The 27,661-nt window shown below is 43.4% G+C and overlaps 1 protein-coding gene across 3 annotated transcripts in view; it reads right to left on the reverse strand.

Moving 5' to 3' along the window:
• Window positions 1–27,661, reverse strand: part of CACNA1I (calcium voltage-gated channel subunit alpha1 I) — a 1,993,092-nt gene that overhangs the window by 223,381 nt on the left and 1,742,050 nt on the right. For all 3 annotated transcript variants that reach the window (XM_069652938.1, XM_069652937.1, XM_069652936.1), the window contains exons 21-23: window positions 5,146–5,330; window positions 4,418–4,544; window positions 3,087–3,212 (exon numbers count right to left, since the gene is read on the reverse strand). In XM_069652938.1, coding sequence (XP_069509039.1) covers window positions 3,087–3,212; window positions 4,418–4,544; window positions 5,146–5,330 — 438 coding nt within the window. The remainder of the gene's footprint in view (window positions 1–3,086; window positions 3,213–4,417; window positions 4,545–5,145; window positions 5,331–27,661) is intronic.

Genomic DNA, 27,661 nt, shown 5'->3' on the forward strand with positions numbered 1-27,661 from the left:
ACCCAAAATCTGTAAATGCCCACTCAGCAGCCCATACTGGGTGGAAAAGGTCCTTGTGAAACATATAGATGCAGCCCACACTGGATGCCGAGGCATAGACAGGGTAGGGCCCGAGCGGGCACGGCCCACCCAAAATCTGTAAATGCCCACTCAGCAGCCCATACTGGGTGGAAAAGGTCCTTGTGAAACATATAGATGCTGCCCACACTGGATGCCGAGGCATAGACAGGGTAGGGCCTGAGCGGGCACGGCCCACCCAAAATCTGTAAATGGCCCTGTTTTCCGAGGCTCGCGCTGCAGTGACTGTCAACGAAGCAGCGTCAAAGAGTTCTGCTTGCCTCGAGGGACAAGGCGGGGATGCTGGCCCCTGAACCTGCTTACACATCAGCTGAGGATCCCAGAAGAAACTAGACATGTCACTTTCAGGGAGCAAGATCAGAGAAGTACCTTTGGAGGTGTTAATGTGCACTGGCGAAATGTTATCCGCTTCCCACCCAGAATGCTGATGAATTATTCAATACTGTACACATTTATCAGATTCTCCTTTTCTAAAATAAACTGGAGTGAATTACAGGTTTCCCCTGTAATGCGGCACTGTTTCAAGTGTTCCTCCTTTCATGGGCAGAGGGGTGTCACGGCTCCACGAGAGTTTGGGCATTTGTATTTTAAACAGATGAAAGTCGTTTTGGAAAAGTGCAAAGCAGATTGTAGAAGCTGTGGCCACGTGTAGACCACTCTCTGAAGGAAAGCATTGGGAAGATTGAGAAGATGCTTTCTGCTGTGTTTTGGGCCTTAAGAAAGATGGCCGAATTATTGTTGTCTCTACTTAGGAAAAGTATGCAGTTCAGGAACTCGAAATACCAGACTTAGGGACTTGTCCCAGGCATTTAGATGGGCAACCTTACATTAAGATCATCCAACGAGGACTATGGCCTAATTCTGATGAGGTAAAAAAAAATCGGCAGTGCCTGGTAAAACATATGGACACACTCTCCATTTTCTTCAGCACATTGGTCCATTTTAATTGGGAATGACTTGACTGAGCAGGACACTAAGTACTTTCCGGGGACTGCTTAAATTCCCATGCCATCATTTATTGTTTTAATTAGTGTTTTTAAACACACCACAGAGAACATGATCCCCCAGAAACCTGGGGTAAAAAAGAACAACCAAAAAGACTTGAAATTGGACGGGAAGGAACATGAAGCGACCCATGTGGAAAATAAATAAACACGGATGCAAGTACGGTCTGGGTCCGACATTTAGAAGCCGGAATGATTCCATTTCATATTTCCTACACATGCACAAAAATGGTCACCACTCCAACACCCTGAAGGTGAGGAAAAAAATCCATTAAATAGATGAAACTTCACTTTTTTGATCCACTAACTTTTCCAGCAAAAGTGCATACAAATCAGAACTTGGTTTTCTTCTGGAGAACTATTTACATCCTGGTGAAAGGTCAGGCCTTTTTTTTTACCCAAAATTATACTGAATCCTTAATAACCTGAACACATTTTAAATCAATCATGCAGATACAATTTCATCTGAAAATATATACATTATAAACCACATTTCCTGCCGAAACCGAATTAAAACATGCTAAATATCATCACACATAACAGAATTATTACCTCTTTTAACTTAGCCATTCTTTATTTGGCCGCTGGACTGAAAAGCACATATGAGGGCCATGCCACTATCGGTAGCTGATAATACATGTAAAAGTGCTGTGCCACAATACCGGATGGCCACATGTCTATGGATGGATACGAAGAATGCTTTAGAGCTTACATCTTGACATGCCCGACAGAACAGCAAATAACGCAACAGCGTTTCGATATCTTGGAGACGAAACGAGTAGTGGAACTTTCTCTATCTGCCTATGTCCATCTTAATATATATCATTTTAAATCTAGACCATATTATATATAAACGCGGACTCATTTTATAAACCAGCCACAATGGTGCTGCATTCTCATCCATATGCATGCCTTTCGCTGCGTGACTCGGTCAATCCCAAATCTGCTTACCTGTGATCTGTCCAGCAGTAAAGATTGAAGGCATGGCTTAGCAGGACCAAGGGTTGAAGTTGGCTTGTTACATACATTTACTGCGCTGTTTACCAGTAGGCCAGTGTTAACGTTCCATATCCGGAGCACCTGATAAGCTTTGCTATGTAAGATATCCTGCCATAGTGACCTGGTCGGCATGGCATGGTGATCCCCCCCAAACAACAAGCAAGATATTGTCGGGCCAATATTCTCAGTAAATTCTAGACCCAGTTCTACACTTTTTGCATAAAGGGAGTCAGATTTTGGGAAAGCCAACATAGTCATGGTCTGCTTTATGCATTTGGGGAAAGTCTACAAATTCCTCTCTCAATTAACCATACGGCACAGAAGATTGTACCCTTACCCTCCTGATTTAGAGGAGGGTCTCTGCTGGATGACATTGGAGATGTGACATGGATCTTGTAATCCCACCGGCCGCCTGGGTGAAAGGCGAGGCTTTCATTTCATGGACAGGGAAACGTATTCTTTAATAACTTGAATACATTTCAATTAATCATTCCTCCTATTTTTATCTGTTAAGTCTACAATCTTTCGAACATTTAAACCTTGTGAAACTATTGTTTACAGCATTGAAAAAAGATTGTCATTCATGTAACCTGCAGATTGTTTCTAACATTCTAGTTAAACGTTGTTCAAGCTACTAAAATTCGAATAACCTTTGGAAGAAGTTGAACTTACTTGTGGGAGAATTAAAGTTGCAAACTTAAAGTTAACCAACCGTCTAAGAAGCAAACATTTTTAAAAGTCTGCAAGACTTGAAAGAACATATGTTTCAACTGTAGAGAATTCCACCAGTGGAAGGAGTCATCAATAGATCATTCCTACAACCAGGTAAAGACATGAAATTCACACTTGATGCAGAAACTTGTCACGCTGTCAATGGATTCAGGACAAGAAGAACCTCAATTTATTGGGAGACCAGGATCTCACACAATACCCTCCCCACACTTGTACAGTTTTATAAGCAGTAGGGCCCAGTATAAAGGCAGGGTTGCACTGGCTGTCACTCACCTGACCCAGGTTGTCGAAGTTGTACTTGTGATGGACCCACTTATGATTCTGAATCTCACAGTCCGAGCGGTTGGTTACATTCCGGACATCTAGGCCTAGGCAGTAGTAGAACTTGCCTTTGAAGAGCTGGTCAAACATAGATAGAAGTGTTGTGAGATGAAACGCGGGAAAAAATAGGAGCAAGGAGAAATAGAAAGTGGGGGGGTCGATGGAGGAGATCGATGGGATGGAAGAATAGAAAAAAAGAAGATAGAAAAAGACATAAGGGAGGGAGAGGAGATTGATAGAGGAGCAGTGAAATGGGGAGTTTGGAATTGTGGAGATATTGGTAGGAGAGGGAGGTGAGAAATTCGTAGTTGGAGGGATAGGCACAGAAGATGGGGAGACAGAGAGTGATAGAGATGAGATGGGGAGACTGAAGGTGAGAGGAATGAGATGGGCACAGAGACATAAAAGGAGGATGAGGGGAGAGAGAATAGGTAGAGTAGGGATAGAGTGAAGCGGGAAGACAGGTGAGAGGCAAAGAGGGAGAACAAAGCACTTTTTCCTAATCAAGGGCAATCAAGTTCAGGAAAGAGAAGGGGAAAAGGGATTGAGAGAAAAAAGGGCGTCAAAGAGGCAGAGACAGTCGGAAAAGGGACAAGAGAGTTGAAGGTTAAAAGATTGTCCAAGGGAAATAGTATTGCATGGAGAAGGTAACAGGAGGTGTGAGCGAAAAGCAGACGGAAGAACGTGGCCCAAATTCGACGTGTGAACAGGCAGCAAGAAATCCTTGACAAAAATCAACTGATGAAGATAAGAAATTAGAGCGACACCACAGAATGACCACTGACATCTCCCATCAGCATCTGACTAGTAGGTGAGAAAGCAGCATGGACCATTCTGTGTGCAAAGGTCTGTCCACTAGAAGAGCAACCGAGAACTACACAGAAGTAGGAAAGAGGCCAGGGAACAAGAATAAAGCCAATATAAGGAGAAACACAGTAAGCAGAAGAAGAGAGAAGAGCCAAGGAAAAAGGCAGGTGAACCAGGGATAAGAGTAATACATTGGGAACAGAATCACTAGATACGGAGGCGAGCAGGAGAGAGTAGGATAAAAGCAGGAAACAGGTGCAATGATAGGAACAAATGCAATATGGGGAGACAGCATGTGTACAACATGATAGCCACAAAAGGAGTCACAGAGGCAACCATGGAGCCTCAGGCCAACATGGGAACTATGAATAAAAGCCAAAAGGAGGAGCAACAGAGCAGGTTGGTGTCTAATGCATGCAAACAACCCCGGACTGCATCCACCAACCTCATGCATGGTGAAGAGCGGCAACACTTACCTGAACACCGAGGATCCCGAAGATGATGAAGAAGGCACAGCAGATCAGAACAATGTTCCCAATGGGCTTGAGGGAGGAGATTAAGGTTTCAACCACGAGTTTTAGGCCAGGAGCGCGGCTGATGACCCTGTGAGGACAGACAGCATCAGAAATCCCATATGTGCCATCACCTGAAAGAAAGCACCACTCACAGCACCCAGTGAGAGCGGAAAGATACCACTTCTGGAAACAAGTGAATGTTTGGTATTCCCATTTACACGCCCTACCAAGAGCATCACAGCCCCACTTCTGAAACCATTTAACAATCTCACTTACACATCAAAATGAAAGTGCCCCATGCGTGGGGTTTAGGCTCTTACTGCCAGCCTAATGGGAAGTGATTAGGAACCCAAATTTATTCTTAGTGTAGGGATTCATAATCTCACAGAAAACAACATAACCAAAACAAGTGGGCTGACAAACCCATTACAGACACCACATGGAAATATTTGCAATAATATTTAAAAAATGAGAAATCCATGTGACCGTTGCCAAGCAGAAGAGTTTAGTTAGGAAGTCACTAACGATGGCAAGGCTAATGGTGTGTTATCCCACCACTGAAATCGAGATCAAACGTTCCAGATTCCACTTCTGGCACCAGTTAGGTGGATCTGCACTCCCCTCGTCACCCAGAGGTATTGTAGGGTGGTAGTGGTGGAAATAAATGAGAAGTGGCAAAGACTTGTCACCTTAGGGGCCGCAAGGTTCGTAGAAGCCTCAGGACTCGCAGGACGCCTAGGATCTTGGCACCACCGGCTGAGGCTAAAGACACCACGATGTCGATGAGGGACACCAAGACCAGGAAACCATCTAGAATGTTCCAGCTGCTTCGGAGGTATGCTTGATCGCCAAAGTACAGACCTAGAGATACCACCTGCACAAGGGCAAAAGTGAATCAAACCACACCACACCAAAACTATTACACATGATCACTTTTTGGGCATTTATACTTTCTTCTGTATTCTGTGTCCTGCCGTATGATGATGCTGGGTTGTGGGTGAGCCTTATATAGGTCTCCCTCCCAGTCCAGACAACAGTTAATGGCCATGAAGGTGCAGGCTGCCCATTAGGCATCTGCAGGTGCAGAAGGCAGCAGGCCTCAAGCCATGTGCAATTCTTGTGAGAAAACTGCCCATGCACGATGGTGGGAATATAATCAAACATGAAATGTATTATCAGTGGAAAATAAAGTTCTCTTTGATGAATACGAAGACACTTTATCATCCTAAATAGAACCCCATCTTCCTTCATTCCTTCACGCTTTGGTGTACACATTCTGTTCTGAGTCATCACAGTGGTGGACAGTTTCTTTTTCTGCCAGTCTAGCTAGTACATATTTTCTCACTCTGCATGATGTTACTTGCATGCAGTTTCCTCTCTTTCTCGAGATATACGGATTTAAAAAAAAAAAATCAAATCTATGTATGTATTCACGTATAGTATTTCTATAGCGCAGAACTAGCTATGATGCAGTGCAGTTCTGTATCAAGGCAAATATGGGAATAACAAAAGAGATGACACAGCGTAACACAGTGGGACTAGCTACGATGAAATGCAGTTCTGTATCAAAGTAAATGTGAGAATAAAAAGAGAGATGAACAGTGTGACACGGCGGAACTAGCTACGATGCAGTGCAGTTCTGTATCAAGGTAAATATAAGAATAAACGTGAGATGGCACAGGGTTACCCATGAAGAGATGGAATAGAACATACTGAGGCAGAAAATGCCGAATTTTTGTAATACATATTTTTGACTTGAAATGCAGGGGGACACGCTCTGCAGCTCCCCAACATTCCCCCTACACTAATATATCCTTTTACCCCACTCCATATCTATGAATTTGCTAAAAAGTCAAAACATTTGATTTAAAAAATACGGCATTTTCTGCCTCAGTTTTTTTTCATTCATATCTTTCTGCAGATACCATGACACAGTGGAACTAGCTTTGATGCAGTGCAGTTCTGTATAAAGGTAAATATGAGAATTACAAGAAAGATGACACGGCGTGACAAAGTAACACTACCTATGATGCATTGCAGTTCTTTATCAATTAATATATGAGAATAACAAGTGAGATGACATAGCGTGACACGGTGGAACTAGCTATGATGCAGTGCAGTTCTGTATCAAGGTAAATATGAGAATAACAAGTGAGATGACATAGCGTGACACGGTGGAACTAGCTATGAAGCAGTGCAGTTCTGTGTCAAGGTAAATATGAGAAGAACAAGTGAGATGACAGCGTGACACAGTGGAACTAGCAATGATGCACTGCAGTTCTGTGTCAAGATAAATATGAGAAGAACAAGTGAGATGACAGAGTGACACAGTGGAACTAGCAATGATGCAGTGCAGTTCTGTGTCAAGGTAACTATGAGAATAACAAGTGAGATGACATAGCATGAAACAGTGGAACTAGCAATGATGTAGTGCAGTTCTGTATCAAGGTAAATGTTAGAATAACAAGTGATCAATCACAGAACACATATCGGAATACATAGACCACCAACTACAGCCTCTAGCTGCTTCATTATCCTCCTACATCAGAGACACTAAACAAATCATCCAACAATTATAAACCCTACATTGGGAACCGGGCTACTGGCTAGTGACCATGGACGTTTCGGCATTATACACAAGCATACACCATGATAAAGGCTTGCACACAACGGATTATTTTCTAAAAACCAGATACTTTTCCTATTATGACCAGAACAATATGATTTTAGAAATGCTTCAATTCACCTTAAACAACAACATATTTGTTTTCAACAAACAATTGTATAGACAGACCCAAGGCACCACCATGGGTGCCAAGTTCAACCCATTGTATGCTAATCTATACATGGGGCACTACAAGCCTGAACACACGTGGTGGCACCCATCATTCACGGATAACAATAATGTTATTTTTTGGGCAAGGTACATTGATGATATTATCCTCATCTGGAATGGCAGTCAACAACAATTAGACAACTACTTCACATATCTGAATACCAATACTTATAACTTAAAACTCACAATGCAAAGCAGTCAAACATCCATCAACTTCCTGGACATCAACCTCTATATACAGAACAACATGATTCTTACGCCCTTGTAAATCAAACCTACAGCAGTGAACACTACCTTGTACGTGACAAGTAACCATCCTACACATGTCATCAATAACATTCCATTTGGATAAATGTTAAGGATCAAACACAACTGTACTACACAAGACGACTTTGAGAAACATGCAAGTCAAATGATGCACAATTTTAAACAAAGGGGATACAGCCAGACTTTGATCAACAAAGGTTATCAGAAAACATTAGGCAGAACTAGAGATCACATTACAAGATAAAAGACCTCGACCCCCAACAGTCAGTCAACAGAAAACAAGATTCATAACCACTTACAGTAGTAACAGTCACAACATCAAAAAAATCCCATCCAAAATTGGGACATCCTTAAAGTGGACCAAAATTTGCAAACAGCATTGGATGACCATCCAACTATAACCTTTCGCAAAGCCAAGATTCTTAGAGACAAACTTAGCCCGTCTCACTTTCAACACAAACAACCAGAACCTACCAAATCAGACTATATGTGGTTACAAGCACCTCTACGAGGAAACTACAAGTGGGCCAATGCCAGGTATGCAAATATTCAGAAAACGCCAAAAAAACCATGCAAATGCCCAACGCCAAAAAACATTGATATTAAGCAACTAATGAACTGCAATATTACCCATGTAATCTATGGAATCAAATGTGTTTGTAAGCACACATACATTGGAAGTATGATCAGACAACTCAAAAAGAGAATTTGTGAACATATAAGAGCGATCATGAACCAAGATACAAGATCACCTTTAGCAGCACACTTCCAAACAAATCATACTCAGGAACAACTCAGCGCACTCAAATTCTTTGGAATTGAAAAAATTAAAATTCCACCCAGAGGCGGCAACGTGGAAAAGAATTCTGCGCACCCAGGAGGCCAAATGGATTTGTAATATGGACACGTGCCACTCTGGTTTGAATTCAGATCAGGGACTTTATCATTTTCTGTAACAGGATCTCTACTCATATGTCCATACTTTCTATGTATGACTGTTGACTTGTCTTATACATATACTTTCTGCTCAAGTATTTGGAATGATTCACCCATGATCTAATGTCTGACTGTTGACTTGTTTTATACATATAATTTCTGCTCAAGTATTTGCATTGATTCATCCATGATCTATTGTCAGTACCTAAAGTGCAATTCTGTTTACCCCCACCTTAAGTTCAGCCTCCCATTCAGCTTTTATATAAAGCTTAAATATCTATTTCTATATATTGGCCTACCTTTGTTATACACAATGCTAATTATGGGGCCCATTAATACTTAAACCAGTCTCCTCTTTAATTAACACATTTTTATGCAGACGTTGGTTAACATGATAATATAGATATTCAATTTAAAAAAAAGAAAAAGCATCTTTACGCCCACGCAACAACTTCATTGTGCACGTTTACGCAATGACATCATCGCGTTATATAAATAACGGCCACACAAGGGAGCAACAACAATGGCCACCAAACTATTTGTTCCACCAGCATTCCTACTCCATTGAATTCCTTCAGGTAAGCACACATATGGGGCATTTAGTTTCGAAATTGGCTATGCATTACTGCTCCATCTACGTCACTACCTCCGATGCTGTTCTAAGACTGTAGTCAAATATACCCTTTGTGATTTATTGCAGGACAAATTATTGACTATATGTCCACATTTTCCAGAATTTCTGGCTGGATTCCTAAACCATCCCACATAATATAGTTAGTATAACCCGAATATAATGTTAAGAATTTTTTTTCTTCTGATTAGCACTTACCATGAGGCCCATACACATTACTATGTTTTGTTTTGACATACAGGGCCATTGCCAAACATCTTTGAAAAATTAGAAAACGGATGCAATAATAAATGAAGCATCTATCACCATGCAATGAGGATAGCATCCTTTTTGAAAGCACTAAAGTGAGAGATTTCCACACATTCTGTTGCACCTCCTGAGGAACCGCCTGCAACCAGGCAGGGAATCACGTTATGAGGTACTAATACTGCTACACACCAGCAGTACATTTTCTGACCTTTGGAAGATTTCAAATTTCACCTAAGTATATATAGTTAGGCCAACGTGGCTTTGCTAATTGGAATTTCTGAAAATGTATCAGTGCAGCAACTGTAATCTATGCTTGAGGAACAGACACTGCCACACAACAGCAACATATTTACTCACTTTGGATCATTTCAAGCTTTACCTATGCAAAACTAATTATAACACCAAGGTGACTACACCAATTGGAATTTTGAAAGCCTATCAGTAAAGTTACTGCCACTTGTGTTGATACTCTTTTTTTGACCACTGCATTCTTATTGGAATATACAATGCTTAACAGTGAAGCCACTGCAAGTTAAGATTATTTTTTCTTTGTTCTAAAATATTTTTCATAGTAATTTATGTCTAACTAATAAAAGACTGAAACTCTATATTGTCTACATCAAGACTTTTTACTGACACAAGCGCAATTGGGGCTTGCAATCCTGTCTCGGTTCTGTGTCAAGGTAAATATGAGAATACCAAGTGAGATGACACATTCTCCTCTGAAAGGGAGGCCTGCTAAAAAGGCTCAATCTCACCTCCTGACATTAAAAAAATCATGTTGGACAATAAAACCCAATCAGAAATATATATTTTCTGACAGTTCTACAGTGCATGCAAAGATTCAATGCAAAAATCAACATGTATCTGCACTTCTAGTTTCAAAACATCAGTGGCTGGACACTTGTCATTTGTCGCTGGATGAACACTTAATTTATATTGCTGTATTCTTTATTTTATTTAAGTCATTAGATTTTTTTAAAATTCATAATAATCAACCATTACAAGTAGCCATTGAGCCCAAAACATACCATCAGCATGTGTCATGAAGCACACAAGGATGAGTAATGAGCCAGGAGTGTAATATGATTCCTAACAGGTATTTCTTATGGCTAATGGAACAAACTAAACCAATTTTCCTAGGGTAAAAAGTTTGCATGAAAATAATTCAATTGTTCTCAGGGTAGACCTGACAAGAGCATATATCAGTGTCTCTGGGGAGGTTTCAAAGAAAGTCCAGTCCTTCCCGGCAGCTTTAACACACAATACAAAATGTAAGGGGACCTGTCCCAAAAAAGCATTAAGAATTCCAAGGGAAAATATTCAAGTCCCTGGTCTTCGTAGCCTCCTTTGCGATGTTCTTGTGAGTGTATGGGACAGCGGGAGGCCTCTTTATCACTGGTATCAAATTACTCTGGATCTTGGTATTAGATTGTGTAGTCAGTGAATGGTGGGACTGGCCTTAGTCTAAGGCTCGAAGCCATAGGAAGGCAGTAGAGGCCCCCTTAAGGTGTTTTCAGTGGGTTCCCTGTAGGCCTCACTCCCTTCCTCTCCTGGCATCCTCGCCGTAAGACCTTCAACCCAATCTGCCTCCTCCTTGATGTTCCACCACGAGCTCATAGCCGGGAGACCTTCCCTTCTTCCATTCTTCTCTCCATATCCCTGTGCTTCTCCTGCACCTTCTCAATGCTTTGACCAAGGCTTGCCCTTTACCCATCTCAGGTTCCCTCTTTCTTCTTCTCTCAGTCTCCCCCTCCTGCTCTTGGTGATTCCATGTTTCAACTCTTCATTCTTATCACCCTTCTCTTTAATCATTTCATTACTGTGCACCACTTCTTCTTTATGCACCTTTTCTTTTAGCACCTCCATATTAAGGCCAGACTTCTTCACCTGATCCTCTGTGGTTTCTCTCAACACACCCTCCTTAAATTCTCTAATCACCTCCTTGTTAACTTCTCTCATCACCTCCTCCTCAAATTATCTCACCACTTCCAACTTAGACATCTCTGTAACCAACGGTAATTTTATAATCTCTCTCTTCCAGCTTTCTGGGTCCTTCTATGCCCACTCTCCTGGTTCTCTCGCTCTACAGCCTCTTGGGTCTCTCTTTCTCCCTAGCTTGCTAGGTTTCCCTCTTTCCAGCTGCCTGGATCTCTCTCTCCCCATCCTCCCAGGTCTCTCTCTTGTCCTAGGCTCCTTGGTATTTCTCACTCCAGCATCCTGGGTCTTCTTTTCCCCAACCCGCGGTTTTCTTTCTCCTCAGATCTCTAGGACTTTCCCTCCCAAGATACATGGGTCTTTCTTTCCCCGTCCTCCTGGGACTTTCTCTCCCATCCTCCTGGGTCTTTCTCTCCCCATTCACCTGGGCCTTTCTCTCCCCAGCCGCACAGATCTTCCTCTTCACAGGCTCATGAGTCTCCTCCTCTGGCCTCATATCTCTTGCTCCAACCCCCTCTGCACTCTTCTGCAATCTTCAATTGAGCGCCATCTCTGGGCCAACACAGTCTTCTGCCACAGGCCCTTCCTTTCATAAGGTTTTAACCATGCCTTCAAGATTCCCTCTTTGCAATAGCACCTGTAGTGTTCCAAGTGCCGAACGGGATTACCACAATAAATGATCTCAGGCCAAAATAACCGGACAGACGCAAAGAATATGGCAAATATTACTTCATTCTCAGTTAAATAAAGTAGGGAAACCTGGCGAACAAACAGATTGTAGCTCACTCACTCTCAACGCATTTCAGTTACACAAAGGGTTTTATACTTCAACATACATCAGCTATAATGTCATTCTATGTGGCTAACAGTAAAACATACTGGATCGAGGGATTGGTTAAGGGAAATGTATATACCTAGAGTTTGTATGAGTGTTAGCATCACCATTGGATGACCCTTATCTGATAGGTACGCCTTGAACAACCTCTAACTATGCAAAATACAGATAATAATGCAATACCAGCAGCAGATAGGCTTCTGCAACAATGTATGGTCCACCATTACTTAGGCCCTCATGATTGGCTGGCACTTTAGCAACCTTGGACATTCAGCTTGTTAGCAGCACGTAAGCAATGAAACGAAATGTGCACGGAAGCAACGTCAGACAACTGCCTTTCTTAGCTAACTAGCCTACCATCTCTCATCAGTTAGGCCTTAAACAAAGGCTTCTTCTTTGTAGTTGACCTTGCTGGCTGTTCTCTTCCTCAGAACTTTAAAGGTAGTTTGTTTGTTTATTTGTTTGTTTGTTTGTTTATTTATTTATATAGCGCTCCACACCCAGAGGTGTCTGGGCACGTTACAGTTTACTGTGGATTACAAGTTGCATATAGGATCAAGTACATAGTAGAATAGTTGCAGGACATTCTTACATTATTTACACAATGAGATTAACAATATTATACATGGGGTAAATACAAAGCCAATTTACATGGATACAAGCAGTATAGTATTCTAACGAGTAATAAATGTGACATGCTGGTGCCGGTCATGGATCCTTTGCAAGGAGCCACCTTTTGGTACTTTTCCTAAAGCTAAAGAAGGACTGGCCAGCTCTTAATGTTGTAGGTAAGGAATTACAGAGCTGGGCTGCCATAACAGGAAAGCTACTAGCCTCTGCTTTCTTCAGTTTATATTTGGGGACCTTCAAGCAAAAAGAGTGCAAGGTACTCGTAGGGTGTGTCAATGTATTTTTGACACGTTTCTGATGTATCCTGCCTCCTGCAGGATCTACCCTGGGCCAGTGACAACAAGGAGCAGGAACCAGGCTGACCCAGGTATGTAGAAAAAGGAAACACACTTTATTCTCTTGGTTACAGGTTCAGTATTGAATATAGGAGAGAGAGATCATCAGTAGCTTCTACCCTGCTTCCCTGCCCAGCTCCAAGTCCCCAACCGTCTCTCCTGGAATCCTCAGGTGCCCCAACACTACAAGCTCCCCTAGCATTCCAACACAGCTCTTACACTGACTCAGACCTCATTCATACATATGCAGGATACAACACACCCCCCCTTTTACAATCAAAAGAAAACGCACAAACTCACAACAATGCTAGGACTAACAATCACAACATTTCTACTACTCCTTCCACCCTGGCCTGCCACACCAGGGTCTCGGTGCCGCCACCACCAAGCACAACTTTGCCACAAAGGACAAACAAAAACCCAACTTACAAACCAAAACCCACCTAAACTAAAACACCTTCCGCCAGGCCTGTCATTCCTGGCCTCAAGTCTGCCATACTTGAGCACAAACCCAACACCCCGACAGAGGCTAACTCACCTGCCAAAATAGTGTAGCCACGAATCTAGAAAACTTACACAATGGCCAAAACAGATGGTCCTAAACATGCCAACAATGATCCCATGCACTCTAGAAAATATCCCAACAACCATGCCTCATCCTCCTCCCCTAGAGAAAACATGAAAAAGGAAAGAAAAATCTAGAAAAGAGACATACGACACAAAGATCACAAAAATACAAAACGCAACCACGATAGAAAGAGGCGTGGCACAAAATATACATAGCAAAAAGGGCCATGTAAAACAACAAACCACTACCAAGATGGAAAGTGGTAGCGCTATGCAAACCTCAAAATTTTGCACACCCCAAATCAGATACACCTCAAAGATGGAACACTAAAATGGTGCGACCTGAAAACTCAGAAGTTAAATTTTAACAAATATAACTGAACGTAAGTCCAGTGACCCATGCCAGTGTATGAACCAAAACTTCACTACAAACAACCACTGGCTACAAAACTGTGTGCCCTACAATACAAATTTCAAAACGAAATTTTAACTGGTGTGCAAAAACAAACAAAAATCTCCTCCCGCATGCACCACCTGGCATCACAGAAAAATTGCCGTGTGGTTACCTTCAACGCAGACAATATTATGTAGCCCCAATTTTGTAAACATACACAACTTAGAGAAAAAATAAAAACTCTTTTCCCTTCCTTTACATACGCACAACTGTGTTGAACTCCACAACAACCTAAACAAATAAAACGGGCCCCATGCCCTTAGGTCTTCAATAATGGAACACTCTACCGTGTTCAAACCTCCTTGGGGTTCCTCCTGAAGGTTTTCATACTACTACCAATGCACCTGGCCAGGGTGTAAAAGCCTAAGCCCCATTGCATGCATGCAACTAAATACTCTGTCATTTTGCGCAATTACTCCACTACAAACGTGCATACCCTCACACGTCAACATTCACAACAATGCAACTCGAAACAATGTGCAACTCTACGCACATACTCACATGCTACTCACACACAACTGCCACTGAAATGCGCTAACAATTGCAGAACCTGCTGCATGTACATCCCCTTACGTCACTTTTCCATAAGTGTTTACGCTCCCATGCGCAAACCACAATCCAAAATCACTCTACAACATAAATAAGGTGGAAAACACACTCAAAAATCTGCAGTCCCACAATTTCCGTTTCCCAAAGTTATGCATTTCCTCAAAAGTCCACACTTCCCAAAATTATTTGTCCATATTTGCATTTTCCAACTATTTGCATTACCCAAACATTTGCACATTATGCATAAAATAATTAATCAGTCTCCCCCCCCAAAAAACCCATATAATGTACATTTCTCCAACGGACTGTGCTTCAATTCATTTAAACGTGCAGCTTCAAAAGACATTTCTGTGTACCTTAATTAAAAATAAAAACCTCTTCATAATAAAAATGCTTCCTTATTATTGCTCCAAATGTCCATGTGCAGTCTGTATAATAATTAGGACAAAAAGCATTTCTTAATATCAATGCCCAGAACTCACGCTGTACACATACAACTTCTAGCAAACATCTCACATATAAAACATCTACTCTTCACTTTAGCATGACATTTTATGAAGTTCCAAAAATATGCACTTTACTCCCTACAGCATTAAACTCAATTTCTTCCCGAAAGTTAAACGTGTAAATAGTATTGTAAAAATCTTGATCCAGGCTGTAAACATCTGAACTACTGCTTCCCGTGATATTGCAGATCTTCAGTAACTGAGCTCCTGCACATGGCTCACAATAAAATGCCACTTAGAACCAAAATACGACTTCCTTATTAAACCGCCTGTGCCTAGTCTAAAATGCTCTTGACGTTAGTTTAAACCTAATGCACCTGGTTAGTCCTCGGGGTTCTGAAAACACCCTACGCTTGGGCATAAACTTCGACACTTGATCAGTGTTCTACAGCCGTCATAACCGTTGTTTCACAGCGTCACAAAAATACTCTCCATTGAAACAAAATCTGGCAACCGCTCACTGTTTCACACATTGCGCTGCAGTATTACGTGGCTCTGTGAAAACATTTCCATGGGGATTATGAACCTCACTGTATGCGTGCACATCAACACGCTTGACACGCACGCTAGGGCCTTTCCTCCAACCTTTCTCCGATCATGGGGGAAGAGTATAATGGTGCCGGCACAGTCATTGCGTTCCAGCCAACGTCAACGGCTGGAACGTATGGGAAACTGTATGGGCGCGCGCCACCCCTGGCCTCCAGGCACCCTCCAACACGGGCTGAAATTTCGCCTATTCATTTTTTTTTTTTTTCATGCCCCACAGTACCTTGAATCATTAATCCTTTGTCCAGACCACAAGTCTCAGAAACTCAAATATTCATGTGAACTCCAGAAAATGACAGCTGCTTACTGGTGGCATCTTCTTGCTGTCACACGACCTCCAACACGACCTCCATCTTTCTCCAAGACACAAACTTTCCTCCAGTCCCATGGATGGGCTTCCATGGCTTGTCTTTCAAATAGCATGGACATTTTAGTCTCCACATGCTATGGCTTCCATCTCAATCTCATGGACCCTGCTTTTCACCCGGTCCAACATCACCTTTGAGGCCTCGCTTCTCCTTTAATTTGGATCTCCGTCTCCACCACACTTCAGTCTCCCACCTTCCTTCAAGTTCTTTAACTCCTCGTCGCCAAATGATGTATCCTGCCTCCTGCAGGATCTACCCTGGGCAAGTGACAACAAGGAGCAGGAACCAGGCTGACCCCGGTTTGTAGAAAAAGGAAACACACTTTATTCTCTTGGTTACAGGTTCAGTATTGAATATAGGAGAGAGAGATCATCAGTAGCTTATGCCCTGGTTCCCTGCCCAGCTCCAAGTCCCCAACCGTCTCTCCTGGAATCCCCAGGTGCCCCAACACTACAAGCTCCCCTAGCATTCCAACACAGCTCTTACACTGACTCAGACCTCATTCATACATATGCAGGATACAACAGTTTCTCCATTAAGTATTCAGGGGCTGAATTATTTAGAGTGAAGGTACACTGATATCTTTGTCCAGAGCTTTATTAACATGCCTTGCTTTCTGGTCTTACACCATGTGTGTTAGTGTTATTTGATTATATTTTACTGGGTGCTATTACTCTTCATGGCCTCTGAAGCCATGGTTGCTCCATTCTGCATGTGCTTTCTGCATCTTTGATTGTACAATACTTGCCACTCACAATTATTCACTCCTTTACTTAATGTATGAGAAATACGTCCTACTTACATGGCTTATGCTCTTCGTCTACTTTTGTTCCTTGCAGTTGCTTCTTGCTATGGCATCCTTGCAGTTGATTCTTGCTACGGCATCCTTGATTCTGAGCCAAGAAAATACCCTTTGTTCTTGCACAAATCTGTTTTCCAGCGCCTGCCAGCTGTGCAGCCTTCATCTTCCTGCTCCTTCTTGCTTGATATTATACGATGCCGATGCCCATTTTCTCAGAATGGCTGCTTTACTCGCGTTCTGTTTCCTACTTTAGCAAGCTTTTACGTTGTCTTATCTACCTTGCATTTATACGTATATACATAAATTACATCTCTTGTTACTGAGCTTCTTAGTGCCCATGGTTTTCTTCATATTTGCATATGTTTACCTCATGGTTTCAATTACATCTTCATGCTCGAAACATCCATACTTAAGGATTATTACATTAACATATCTTCTCTTCTTCATGATATCACTTCTCTTCTGTCAGGCTTTACCTATGTTCTTCTATATCCAGTGGTGTCTGCAAGCTCACGTCTACCGTATCAGTTCGAGGGTACATTCGATACGGTTGTCCAAGCGCATAACATCTCTAATACCTTTGATGTGGTGTTGGGATGATACCAGGTGTCATGCACAGTGTTTTTTATATTGTTCCTATATGACGGAGGTGAGGGGGTGGGCTCTATAGATGACGTGTACACTTGCCCCTCTATTCCTCTACCCTAAAGGAACTCAAGTGTGTCTCCCTATGCTGCCAAAATGGGGAATGATGTTGAGACCCATCCCTGGGGATGGCTTGCAATATTGTTGTGGGTCTTTGGGCTGGCAAGTCTCTCACTATGCACAGTCCTCTTACTGCTTGCCACACCCAGGCACTATTCTCAGGGAGGACTTCCTTACGCTAACATGCCTAAAACGTATGTGCCTGAAGCCCTTGTGAGGTGACTCATAAGCTGTTTCAGTTTTCGGTCTTAGATCAGCACCTGGCCCCCTTAGTGCCCCCGCCATCCACTAGTGAGGTCTGGCAGAGGACCTCATCACACTTGCTAATAATTGTTGCGAATGGTGTAAAGAGGACTGGCATAGACCAACCCTTGGTGAGAACACCAATCAATGGCTACGTTTTTCAAGCCTTCCAGTGTGACTCCCGCCATGTTGTTAAGGTACGCCAAGAAGATGCACTGTGCCAAGTGATTCAATCCACATTCTCCAAAATGAAGAAGTCCTTTACCACGAGCACCTCACCTTAAGCTCACACCAGCCTAAAGCAGACAGCAATCTCTTCTCGCAACCATACTACTGACCACACATCTCAAATGGATACCTATACAATCACAGGCACACACCAATACAACACAAACACCACACTTATTTTGCAGGGAACGATGCAATTGCATGCCATGCTCGTTCTCTCAAACAAACAAACACACACACACACGCGCACACGCGCACGCGCACACACACACACACACACACACACACACACACACACACACACACACACACACACACACCCCACCCCCAACCCCACCCCCACCCCACCACCCCCACCCCCCCCACATAAAGCAAAGACGATGCTTTACTTGACATCTACAGAAAAAGTCCATGTGACCTATACCACATAATCGCCATACATGCAACAAAAGTCACTCCCATCACACCTTGCAACTCATTACAAGCAGGCATTCCCACCACATCCTGCCACAGGGACTCACAAAAACAGATCCACAACCATATAATCACAAGAACACTCTTGTAGATTTACTCAGACTACAGAATGTGGCCACAAATACCTGGCTTGAAACCTGGGAAACCTGGCAAATTTGAACACGTACACCCTGCACCACCCAGACAGCCGTGATGGCATAGCCTGCACTGTGCAAGTGGACCTGAGTGAAATATTGCACAACATAACATCAAAGTAGCATTATACTCCACATTAGATCAGACTTTATAATCCCAGTACACCCAAAGGCACCACTTCACAAATCCATGCATGTATCCACACAACCTCTTTATTACACACATCAAACCATGTATTATCCTGACTGACGTCCACCCTCCTTATACAAAGCAACAATGAATGCACACATTTGCATGGGCCAAACACATGCTTGCTGGCATTCCTTGCACACACTGTTCAAAAGGCCGAACATGTTCTTTCCAACAGCAATGTATGACTAATGATGTATTTTAGGACTATGCAACAAGGCTGATGAACAGGTATAAGACTGAAGCACTCACCCAAATGACACCCATAAATGACCATGTAAGGCACACGAAGAAACCCAGTGCCAAAAAGGCCTTGCCCCGTAGCAAACAGCTCATACACTGCACCAATAACTAAAAGTAGGGATGCCCAAACATGATCAACCCTTTCAATCAGAGATCCTGTGGACACCTGCACACTCCCACACACCTACAATTGACTGACAGGCCCACCCACACAGAAATAATGCACACTTACTTTAATCACATGAGATCTTCTAAAATCCAGTACTATGGCACCCTCAAAGCATACATATCAAATCTCACAGATCACAGAATGCAGGTAAGTAGGGAGGATCTACAGGTGCACCTCACCCCATTGACACGAAATCGCCAGTTCCGTGATGTGCACCATAAGAAGCCTTCAATTGGCTAACTGGCTAACGCATCAACAAGACCAGAGAGCTGACCAGACATTGCACTGACACTAATTCATCAGATCAATATATTGCTGATAGATAGGGACATGGAGAGAGCCTTAGCCATCCACCGCTGAGTCATAACTGCACACCTAGCCTAAACAACCTAACCAACATTATTAGACCATGGCAGACATCTCTCAGTCCAAAGCAGTTATCAGTCCACCAGAGAGCACTTACCAGGAATTATGCAGGTGATCATACATGACACCATTAATCCAGCATGGGCAGTATCTAGGGAAGGCCTACAGGACTCCGACCTCACACTGGGAGGAGGCTCTTTTGGGTGTATTTGTCCATTTGCATGATAACGGTTCACTCAGACGCTAGGAATATTCAATAGGGGAATGATCCTGAGAAGTTGTGTGCTCCTCAATACTGGCTAGCGTCTTCCTTCTCCAGGGTTCCAAATCTGAGATCCGTGATCCATAGATTCACTCCCCGACCCCCACATTGGCCAGCCATCCTGCTGTGGCTTCAGAGGAGACATCTCCAGCGGACTCTACGAGAAGGTTAAAGATATCCAACACATCTGCAACAGACCTAAGCATCAACAACCACCCCACCCCTCATGAGAGACTTCCAGTCTCTTCTTCTTGCATTAGAAGAGGATTCAGACTGTTCTAGTCGCATTGACCTCATTGAAAAACATGTTTAGTTGTTTGAAATGTAGCTGTTGATACTATCAGTGCCTTTCCATTGGGGCTTTCTCGACAGCAGCAGCTAGGAGTAAATGCTGGCTCAGAGTGTGGAATCAGGTTCCTTCTGAGAGCACTCTCCTGATCAAACTCCTCTTCCAGCACCAGAAATGCTTCAGTCAATTCCAGGGTGAATTAGTCAAAGAAGTAGAAATCCTGCTTGTGTTGGGAATAAACAGAATCTCATCTTTCAGCACTGTTCCTTCAAGAGGAAAAGCGAGATATACGGAGGATCAATATGAATACTAGGCCTCATCCTGCAGTGGCCGCCTCTTAATCTTCCCAGAGCCCTTCTCCTCCTCCTATCCGGGTGGTGGCAGCATCCAAAGTTTAGACAGAGCCGATCAATGATTATTGGTTGTGGGAAATTCTCTCTAAGATTATACAGCATCAACATTGTATCTCTGCCCAAGGACTGGCCACGGAATACTATCAATATTCTTGCTCTTTGATACCTGTATCAAATCCTCCTACAGAAGACACTCATCATTCCTGTGGTCTGGGCAGCATGTGGTCTGGGCTTATGCTTCATCCTGCTTTGCTACCAAAGGTATCAGAAAACAGCTGCCTTATCATATGTCAAAGGGGTGCGAGCAAGTTTGGAAAATTAAAACCTTTCCACATGGAACGGAAGTGAGGTCAGACATGTTCGCTGCAACCTGAGACCTTAAGGGTCAGTATACCATTGCTCCCCTCCCGCCAGAGGTTTCTTTGGTTTGCAATGCCAGAGAGTCATGTACAATTCTGCGTCCTTCCTTTTGGCTTAATATTTGCTTCTAGAATGTACACCAAAAATATTGTTCCTCCGATTGGTGTCCATCGTGAGGAGGGGATTGTCATTCATCCCTAGCTGGATGATGGACGTACCCACTGCTTCTCTCACCTATGGGCATATGCATACAGGAGCTGCTCAAGGTTGAAGGCTGCAAGTCAATTGTTCATAATTCCCATCTTGCACTGGCTCATCTCCTGAAGTTTCTTGAATACCTATTTGAAAGGTTATCTACCAAGGTTTTCCTTCCTTCTCATTGAGTGAAGAAGCTTCCAATCACACAACATTGACCTTCTTACAAGGGCCTCAGACCTTGCTCAGTAGTGGCTTCAAGTCTAGGGGTACATAGTCAACTGCACGTTTGTCCTTTTCTGGGCAAACTACACTTAAACCTGTGGACAGACATGTCCACTCTCTGTGCTATCTGGAATCCCTGGATTATGAGTTTTGCATCCCAGATTCTCCTCAGATCTGCTGGGATCTTCAGTGATGGCCCTTCAAAGCGATGATCTATGTGGGGGGCACTGGAACACTGTGTGCCCCGTGTCATTACGTCCAGGGCAAGCCTGAGGGGTCAGTATTCAACTTATAGTTCACTGAGAACTCAGAGGCTCTCATCACCTGTGTAAGCACCCAGATCCTCCAATGGGTAGGAACAGGGGATTTTCTTCAGGAGCTTATGGCCGTCATTCATCACCTGCAGGAGCAGATGTTTTGATGCACATAAACAGTCATGTGGCTAAGACAGATGTCAACAGGCAGGTGGGAACTCACACTTGTGTCCTGGCAGAGGTTGCAAGCGGGTTATGAATTTTGGCCTGAGCATCACCTCTTTGCCTCTTACATTCCAGAAAGAGAGAATATAGAGGTTGTGACAGAATACCATCTGGTGACAGTAGTATAGCTAGAGTATTTATTATTTCTAATGACAATATAATGCAGGTCATTCTGTTTCTGAAAGTGAAATCTGCCAATCGGAAATGACTTACAGAATTCTCCATGCCAAAAAGCCTGCTAATTAGAGGTACTTTCATAATGCTCCATGCTACAAAGCATTCAGCACACATGTACCTTGATGTGACCATCACATGAGGTCCCCAGCAGCTACCCTGCAGTGGCAGCAGGGCAGCTTCAAATGTCACGTGTGTATTCCTGAACAAAGCTGCTTTTAATCGTTAGCACCTCTGGGTCAAAATATTATAATTGTGTACCACAGAAGCCTGATGTGAGTTATTCATATCTAAAAATAAGCCATGTCTAGGTTTGACCTGATAATTGCTGGGATTATAGAATTATACAGCCAAACAACATGTTGCTTGGTGAACAGTGACTAATTCATGCCAGAGCTTGCTGTGTATAAGCTTTCTGGCCTGGGTGTACCCACAACAACCATGTTGGTCCAGCCCAAGAACCCTCTCTTTGATCCCCTTGAGGACAAGGTCAATGCCATTATCCAAGGAATAGGAACTCTTTTGCGAGATCCCCTGGGAACAGGTTTACAAAAACTGTAATTTTACCAGACTCGCCACTTCACAATGGGTTGATGACTACTGGAGACATATTTAAAGCAGGCAGACATGGGAAGGGTGAAGGATTAGAGTAGCTCAGTGGAGAGGTTTTATACACAGTGAGATCTCACAATCTTGGATTTTTCTAGGGGTCCCAAAATGTCCTGTCCCTCCTCCCCACCTCCTGCAGACAAGGCACTCTGGGTATGATATCAGCAGCAAAAGGACATATGTTACAGGGGCCTGGATTGAACCCCTAACAACAGGCTTACTCTGGACCAATCTGCTGTAGACCTTTGCCTCTACAAGGTGTTAGGGAGACATTTGCATTAGTTCATTTTTGGAACACTCTTGAAGAAGGTGAAGACAGGCGCACCAAGGAAGATAACAGCCCAAAAACATAGAATGGTAAATCAGCCTAAGAACGTGGAATCAGAAGAGAGAATGTAGATTGCAAGAGAGCAAGGATTTGAAAAGTGAAGAGAAGAGGGAGTGACCGGAGGAACTGGGAAATGGGGCTGCTGTAACAAATTAACTTGAAATAAAGAGCTGATTTGACCCTAACCAACACCCGAGCTTTCATACTGTAGCAGTACAATAAAAAACTCTTATCACTAACTAACCCCAAGGGCCCATTTGGCATGACCAGCTGGCTGGACAAGACCTACTATAACGGAGGCACAGGTACCCAGGACTCTGCTTACTCGAGGTGACAAAACTCTGCCATTGCTTTCCCCATAACTTCCTGATTGTGAACGGCAGAAGAAAGGTCTCACCTTGCCCCTAATACAGTGGACTGGGGGCTCCCAGGAACCACAGCACCAAGTAAGTGACCACTGGCTCTCCATGTGTCTCTGAACTGCCTTGACACCAGTTTCAACACATTTGATGCCATCCAAGCTGCTGCAAGGGGACCGCCGCAGACATCTCCAACCTCACTCCTTGACTTCCTCAGCATCTTCGAGTTTTGCCCGACAACGCTGAAGCTCCACCATGTCCACATCTGTGACCCACTGAGTTTTCTTGCATCCCCAACTCAACACTGCCTGCCTGGTTACTCGCTTCTTTAAGCTCCAAGCCGTCACCAATGCAGTACAACAATGCTGTGTTAAGTCCTCTGAGCCCACTTGCCACCAATGACTCCACTTCTTTGTCCTAGAGGCTGGCCTGCTGTTTCCCAGAGTCTTCAATCCACAAGTTATCAATGTGCTGTTGGATCCTGTTGATACTGCTTAGCACAGAAAGCGCCCAGATACCTGGTTTAATAGGAAAAATCCTGACAGAGAAGACCTCAAAGGTCTTTGAAGTGCCACTGTCTGCCCTAAAGACTGAAATGTAAGCCCCTTTTACTTTATGAAAGACATATTCAATAACTTTGACGTTTCTCTCCTGAAATCTCTGCCTGAACACCCTTGTCTACAAACCCAGAGCCCCCCCCCCCCACCACCTTATTATAAAGTCTGTTTTCTCTGTGTTTTCCATTATGGCTGTGGGATAGTGTTGATTTTATTAGTTGTGTTCATTTTTGTTAGTTTAATTAAATATCCTATTTTTATAGAACCTTGGTTTGACATTCTTTTATTTTGATATCATCATATTATTGTTGTTTGGATTGCTTCTGTTCCATCGCAAACACCTCCTGAAAAGTATAGACTGCCCTCGGCACACATCACCAAAAGATGCAATGGAGGTATGCCTGTCGGGCAGTGCCTGTATTACCTTTATGATGTAGATCACTGCTGGTTTAGTAGTGCTTTGGGGCTAAGTAGGCGCTATATCCACTGCTCATTCCAGTACTGCCGCCTAGCAGCAGTAATTTCATCACAGAGGCAGACGCTCTGAGAACTATCTTACTCTCGTCCAAGGACTTCTCTCTGAAGATAGAACTTTACATTGACTTGCCGGAGGTACAACATCTACCAGTTCGACTTGTATCTCCAGGTTGGATATTCTGTTCCATGATATTGCTCATGGTCCCAGGACACAATGGAATGAGACAAGGACTCCCTCTCCGATGTACCACCAGCTCTCGAACTTCATGCATTTCTTCCCATTTCCTTGCTGTGCAGCATTCTGGGAATCTTTGGAAGGGAGGCTGCTGCTGTGATTCTGGTGGTTACCTTCTGGAGGAGAAAGCCCTTTTTCACTCTTTGATATGATATTTATAACGCCCTCAATACCCAGAGGTTTCTAAGCACGGACCCGGGGATCGAACCTGTGGTGCTCTGTGTCGTCTTGCTTCCAAGGCGAGCACGTTGCCCCTGAGTTATCCTCCCGAGACATGCCAATTGCCGGTGGCTGAGAAATTGATAGGTTAATTCTCTCCGTCGGTGGTCCCTGATTCTTCCCAACACCTTCCTCCCCATGTGCTTGAAGGCTTGGATTATAACAGGATTTGCAAGCGACAAACGTGCTGTACTGTCCAGTTTGAAACAAATTAATACAAGAGACCTGGTATTGGGCCATTTAATATCCTGTTAGCCTGTTATCACTTTGCGATAGACTTGTCACGTTGGTGGCTGTACCAAGAACCTCCACACCTTCAGGAATAAACCCAGGAAGGGAAGATTCTGGACCCTCCATAGTTTTAGTTGGTTTGCTAAAGCGTTCTCATGAGGAACACAGAATTGAAAGAGAACAGTCCCTACTTTCCATTAGTAGCAATCTCATAGATAACACAATCTTGACAAGTTTCTGAGGCACCTCAAAGTGAATGCATAGTGTGGGAAACCTGAGGGTATTCCCACTCCTATTCCCCAGGGATCCACTTCTCAGGTGGCCAGGGAAAGGCCATCGCTCTTGGATCCTGACCCTGAGGGTGGAGAAGTGAGGGAGGATCACCTGAGTGGCGGCTCTTGAGGATTGGGAGTGGGGAATCCTTGGGTGAGATATGATACCCCCCCTTTTCCATTGATGACAAGCCTTACCCTCCCCCAACCTTTATGGGCTGTTATAAGCCAGTGCCCTTCATTTTTCCAAACATGACATTTGACAGTACTGGGACGAGGAAGAGGTGACTAGGAGTTATGCACACTAAAATGCAATTACACCACTTTGGTACTTTGCTACTGAGATGAGGAAGAGGGCCTCAGAAGAGAACCAGTGCAAAGACCAGGCATGACTGACAAATAAGCCTAACTATAGTCAGGCAATCAAGAGGAAAGACTCACACCTGAAAACCCTTTACACAACTCAGGTGTTTAAAAGGGGTGTGAACAGGGAGGTGAGAGAAGAGAGCTGAGATGCTGATGGGAGGCATAGTCAGCTGTTCTGCAGCTGTAGAAGCACACTGAGGACAGAAGCAGCTGACGGTCTGGGCCAGTGTGAAGTGGGAGCAGGAGCTCCATGGCACAGAGGTGAGGCGAAGGAAGGAGACCAGATGGGGTGTTGTCCTTTATTCCATCCAAAACACTGCTCGTTCTCCCATGGCGTGACAAGAGCACAAGAGTTTCTGAGGGGTGGAGAAAGACCTTCTGGAAGTAAGCCACCAAGTTTGTGGCCAGCGCAATATGGAAAAGGAATTCAAAGTAAGCCAGTGAGTTACCCCGCTCAAGAAACCCGGTGTAACTTTAACCGCAAGCCTCATGAAGTGAATTGCTATTGTCAATGAGACCAGAGACTTGTACAATATAGCTAAGTGGTTGCATGGCTTGTTAAAGGAACAAGCACGTTTTCAAAAGTCTCCGAACAGTATGAATACTTTCTTCTGAACTAATTAACGTGTTGTTGAAGTGGTCGCGGACCTTAAAACAGAATGTTTTCGGAAGTCTTCAACCAAGGAATTAAAGTACTGAGAACCAATACATATTGAATACCTTGAAGCAAATTAGTAAAACACTGCACGCTGAATACACGTTGCACAACGAATGAACTCAGAAGTGAATGCATATTGAATACCATACTATAAGGGAAAAATTAACATTGTAGCCAACCAGTAAAACGTTGCATACTGAATGTATGTTGCACAACGAGTGAACCCAAATCTTGAAGCTGAATATAACTAGGCAACATAAGACTGCATTAAACCCTGAACTGCCATTGAATAATATTGAATGATTGCTGCACAATGAAGAAAGCCCAAACAGCAAACCTTAATGAGTGAATACAGTGTGACAGGGCTACCATTTGAAAAGGCGTGTGTGACACATGGTGGCAGAGCCACAAAGCGGCAAAGGAGAAACCAATAGAGCCCAAGAGCACACCCTAAGTCCAGAAACCAATACAGGGAATCAATAGAGGTAACTTGGTGCAGAGGAACAAGGAACGTGTGTGAGAAATTGCAGTCTTGGGAAGGGAATCCTAAGACTTGGCAGGTTTATATGTGTTGTCTTAGGATCGGTCTCTCAAGACCCCCTTGTTTGGAGTTTGTTGTTTGAAACTTGGGGAAGGGAACCCAAGGGGTGATTTTGAACTATATTGGTTTGAATTGGAGAAAAGTAAACTTCAAGACTCTATGGAACTTTCTTATTCTTGGGGAAGGGGAGCTGAAAGTAAGCTGTGAGCTGGAAGAAGCTCAGGTCTTTGAGTTAAACACTGCTTCTTTTGCCTTTGACATCCCTACACATTTGTTTTTTCTAGTTGAGAGGACAAGAACAGGATTTGGACACAGACTATTAAGTTGAACGCTTTGACTCAGATTGTCCTTAGTTTCATTCAGGTAAGGGAATCCCACCTTATCATAGGGCAAGTTAGGCCTTCAACCATCCTGACATTTAAGTTAATAAATAACATTTGTTTGAACTTTAAGTCTGTCGTCTGTGTCTTGCTTCATGATGCCTTCACAATACTCGCAGCAGTCAGGAGGGAGCTCAAAGGGAACAGAACGTCCACAACTTCAGCAGCACCTCAGAGAGATAAAAACGCCCACCCCTTGTGGGTGGCTATGACAAGGGAAACAGACTCCCCCCACTCCTTTCACCTTTGGGAGGAACCTTGGGGGAGAAAAGGGCACCCACTCATTTAGAGGGGACCTTGAAGAAAATAGTGTCACCCCAATATCAAGAGGAAATTGGATGAAGACAAAACCTCAACTCGTTCAGGAGAAATCTTGAAGAGAAAAGAACCTTCAAAACATCTGTGGGACCTCAAAGAAAACAATCTTCCCACCTT

This window comes from Ambystoma mexicanum, chromosome 3q, assembly GCF_040938575.1.
Source record: "Ambystoma mexicanum isolate Mex_15411 chromosome 3q, UKY_AmexF1_1, whole genome shotgun sequence".
Lineage (NCBI taxonomy): Eukaryota > Metazoa > Chordata > Amphibia > Caudata > Ambystomatidae > Ambystoma > Ambystoma mexicanum.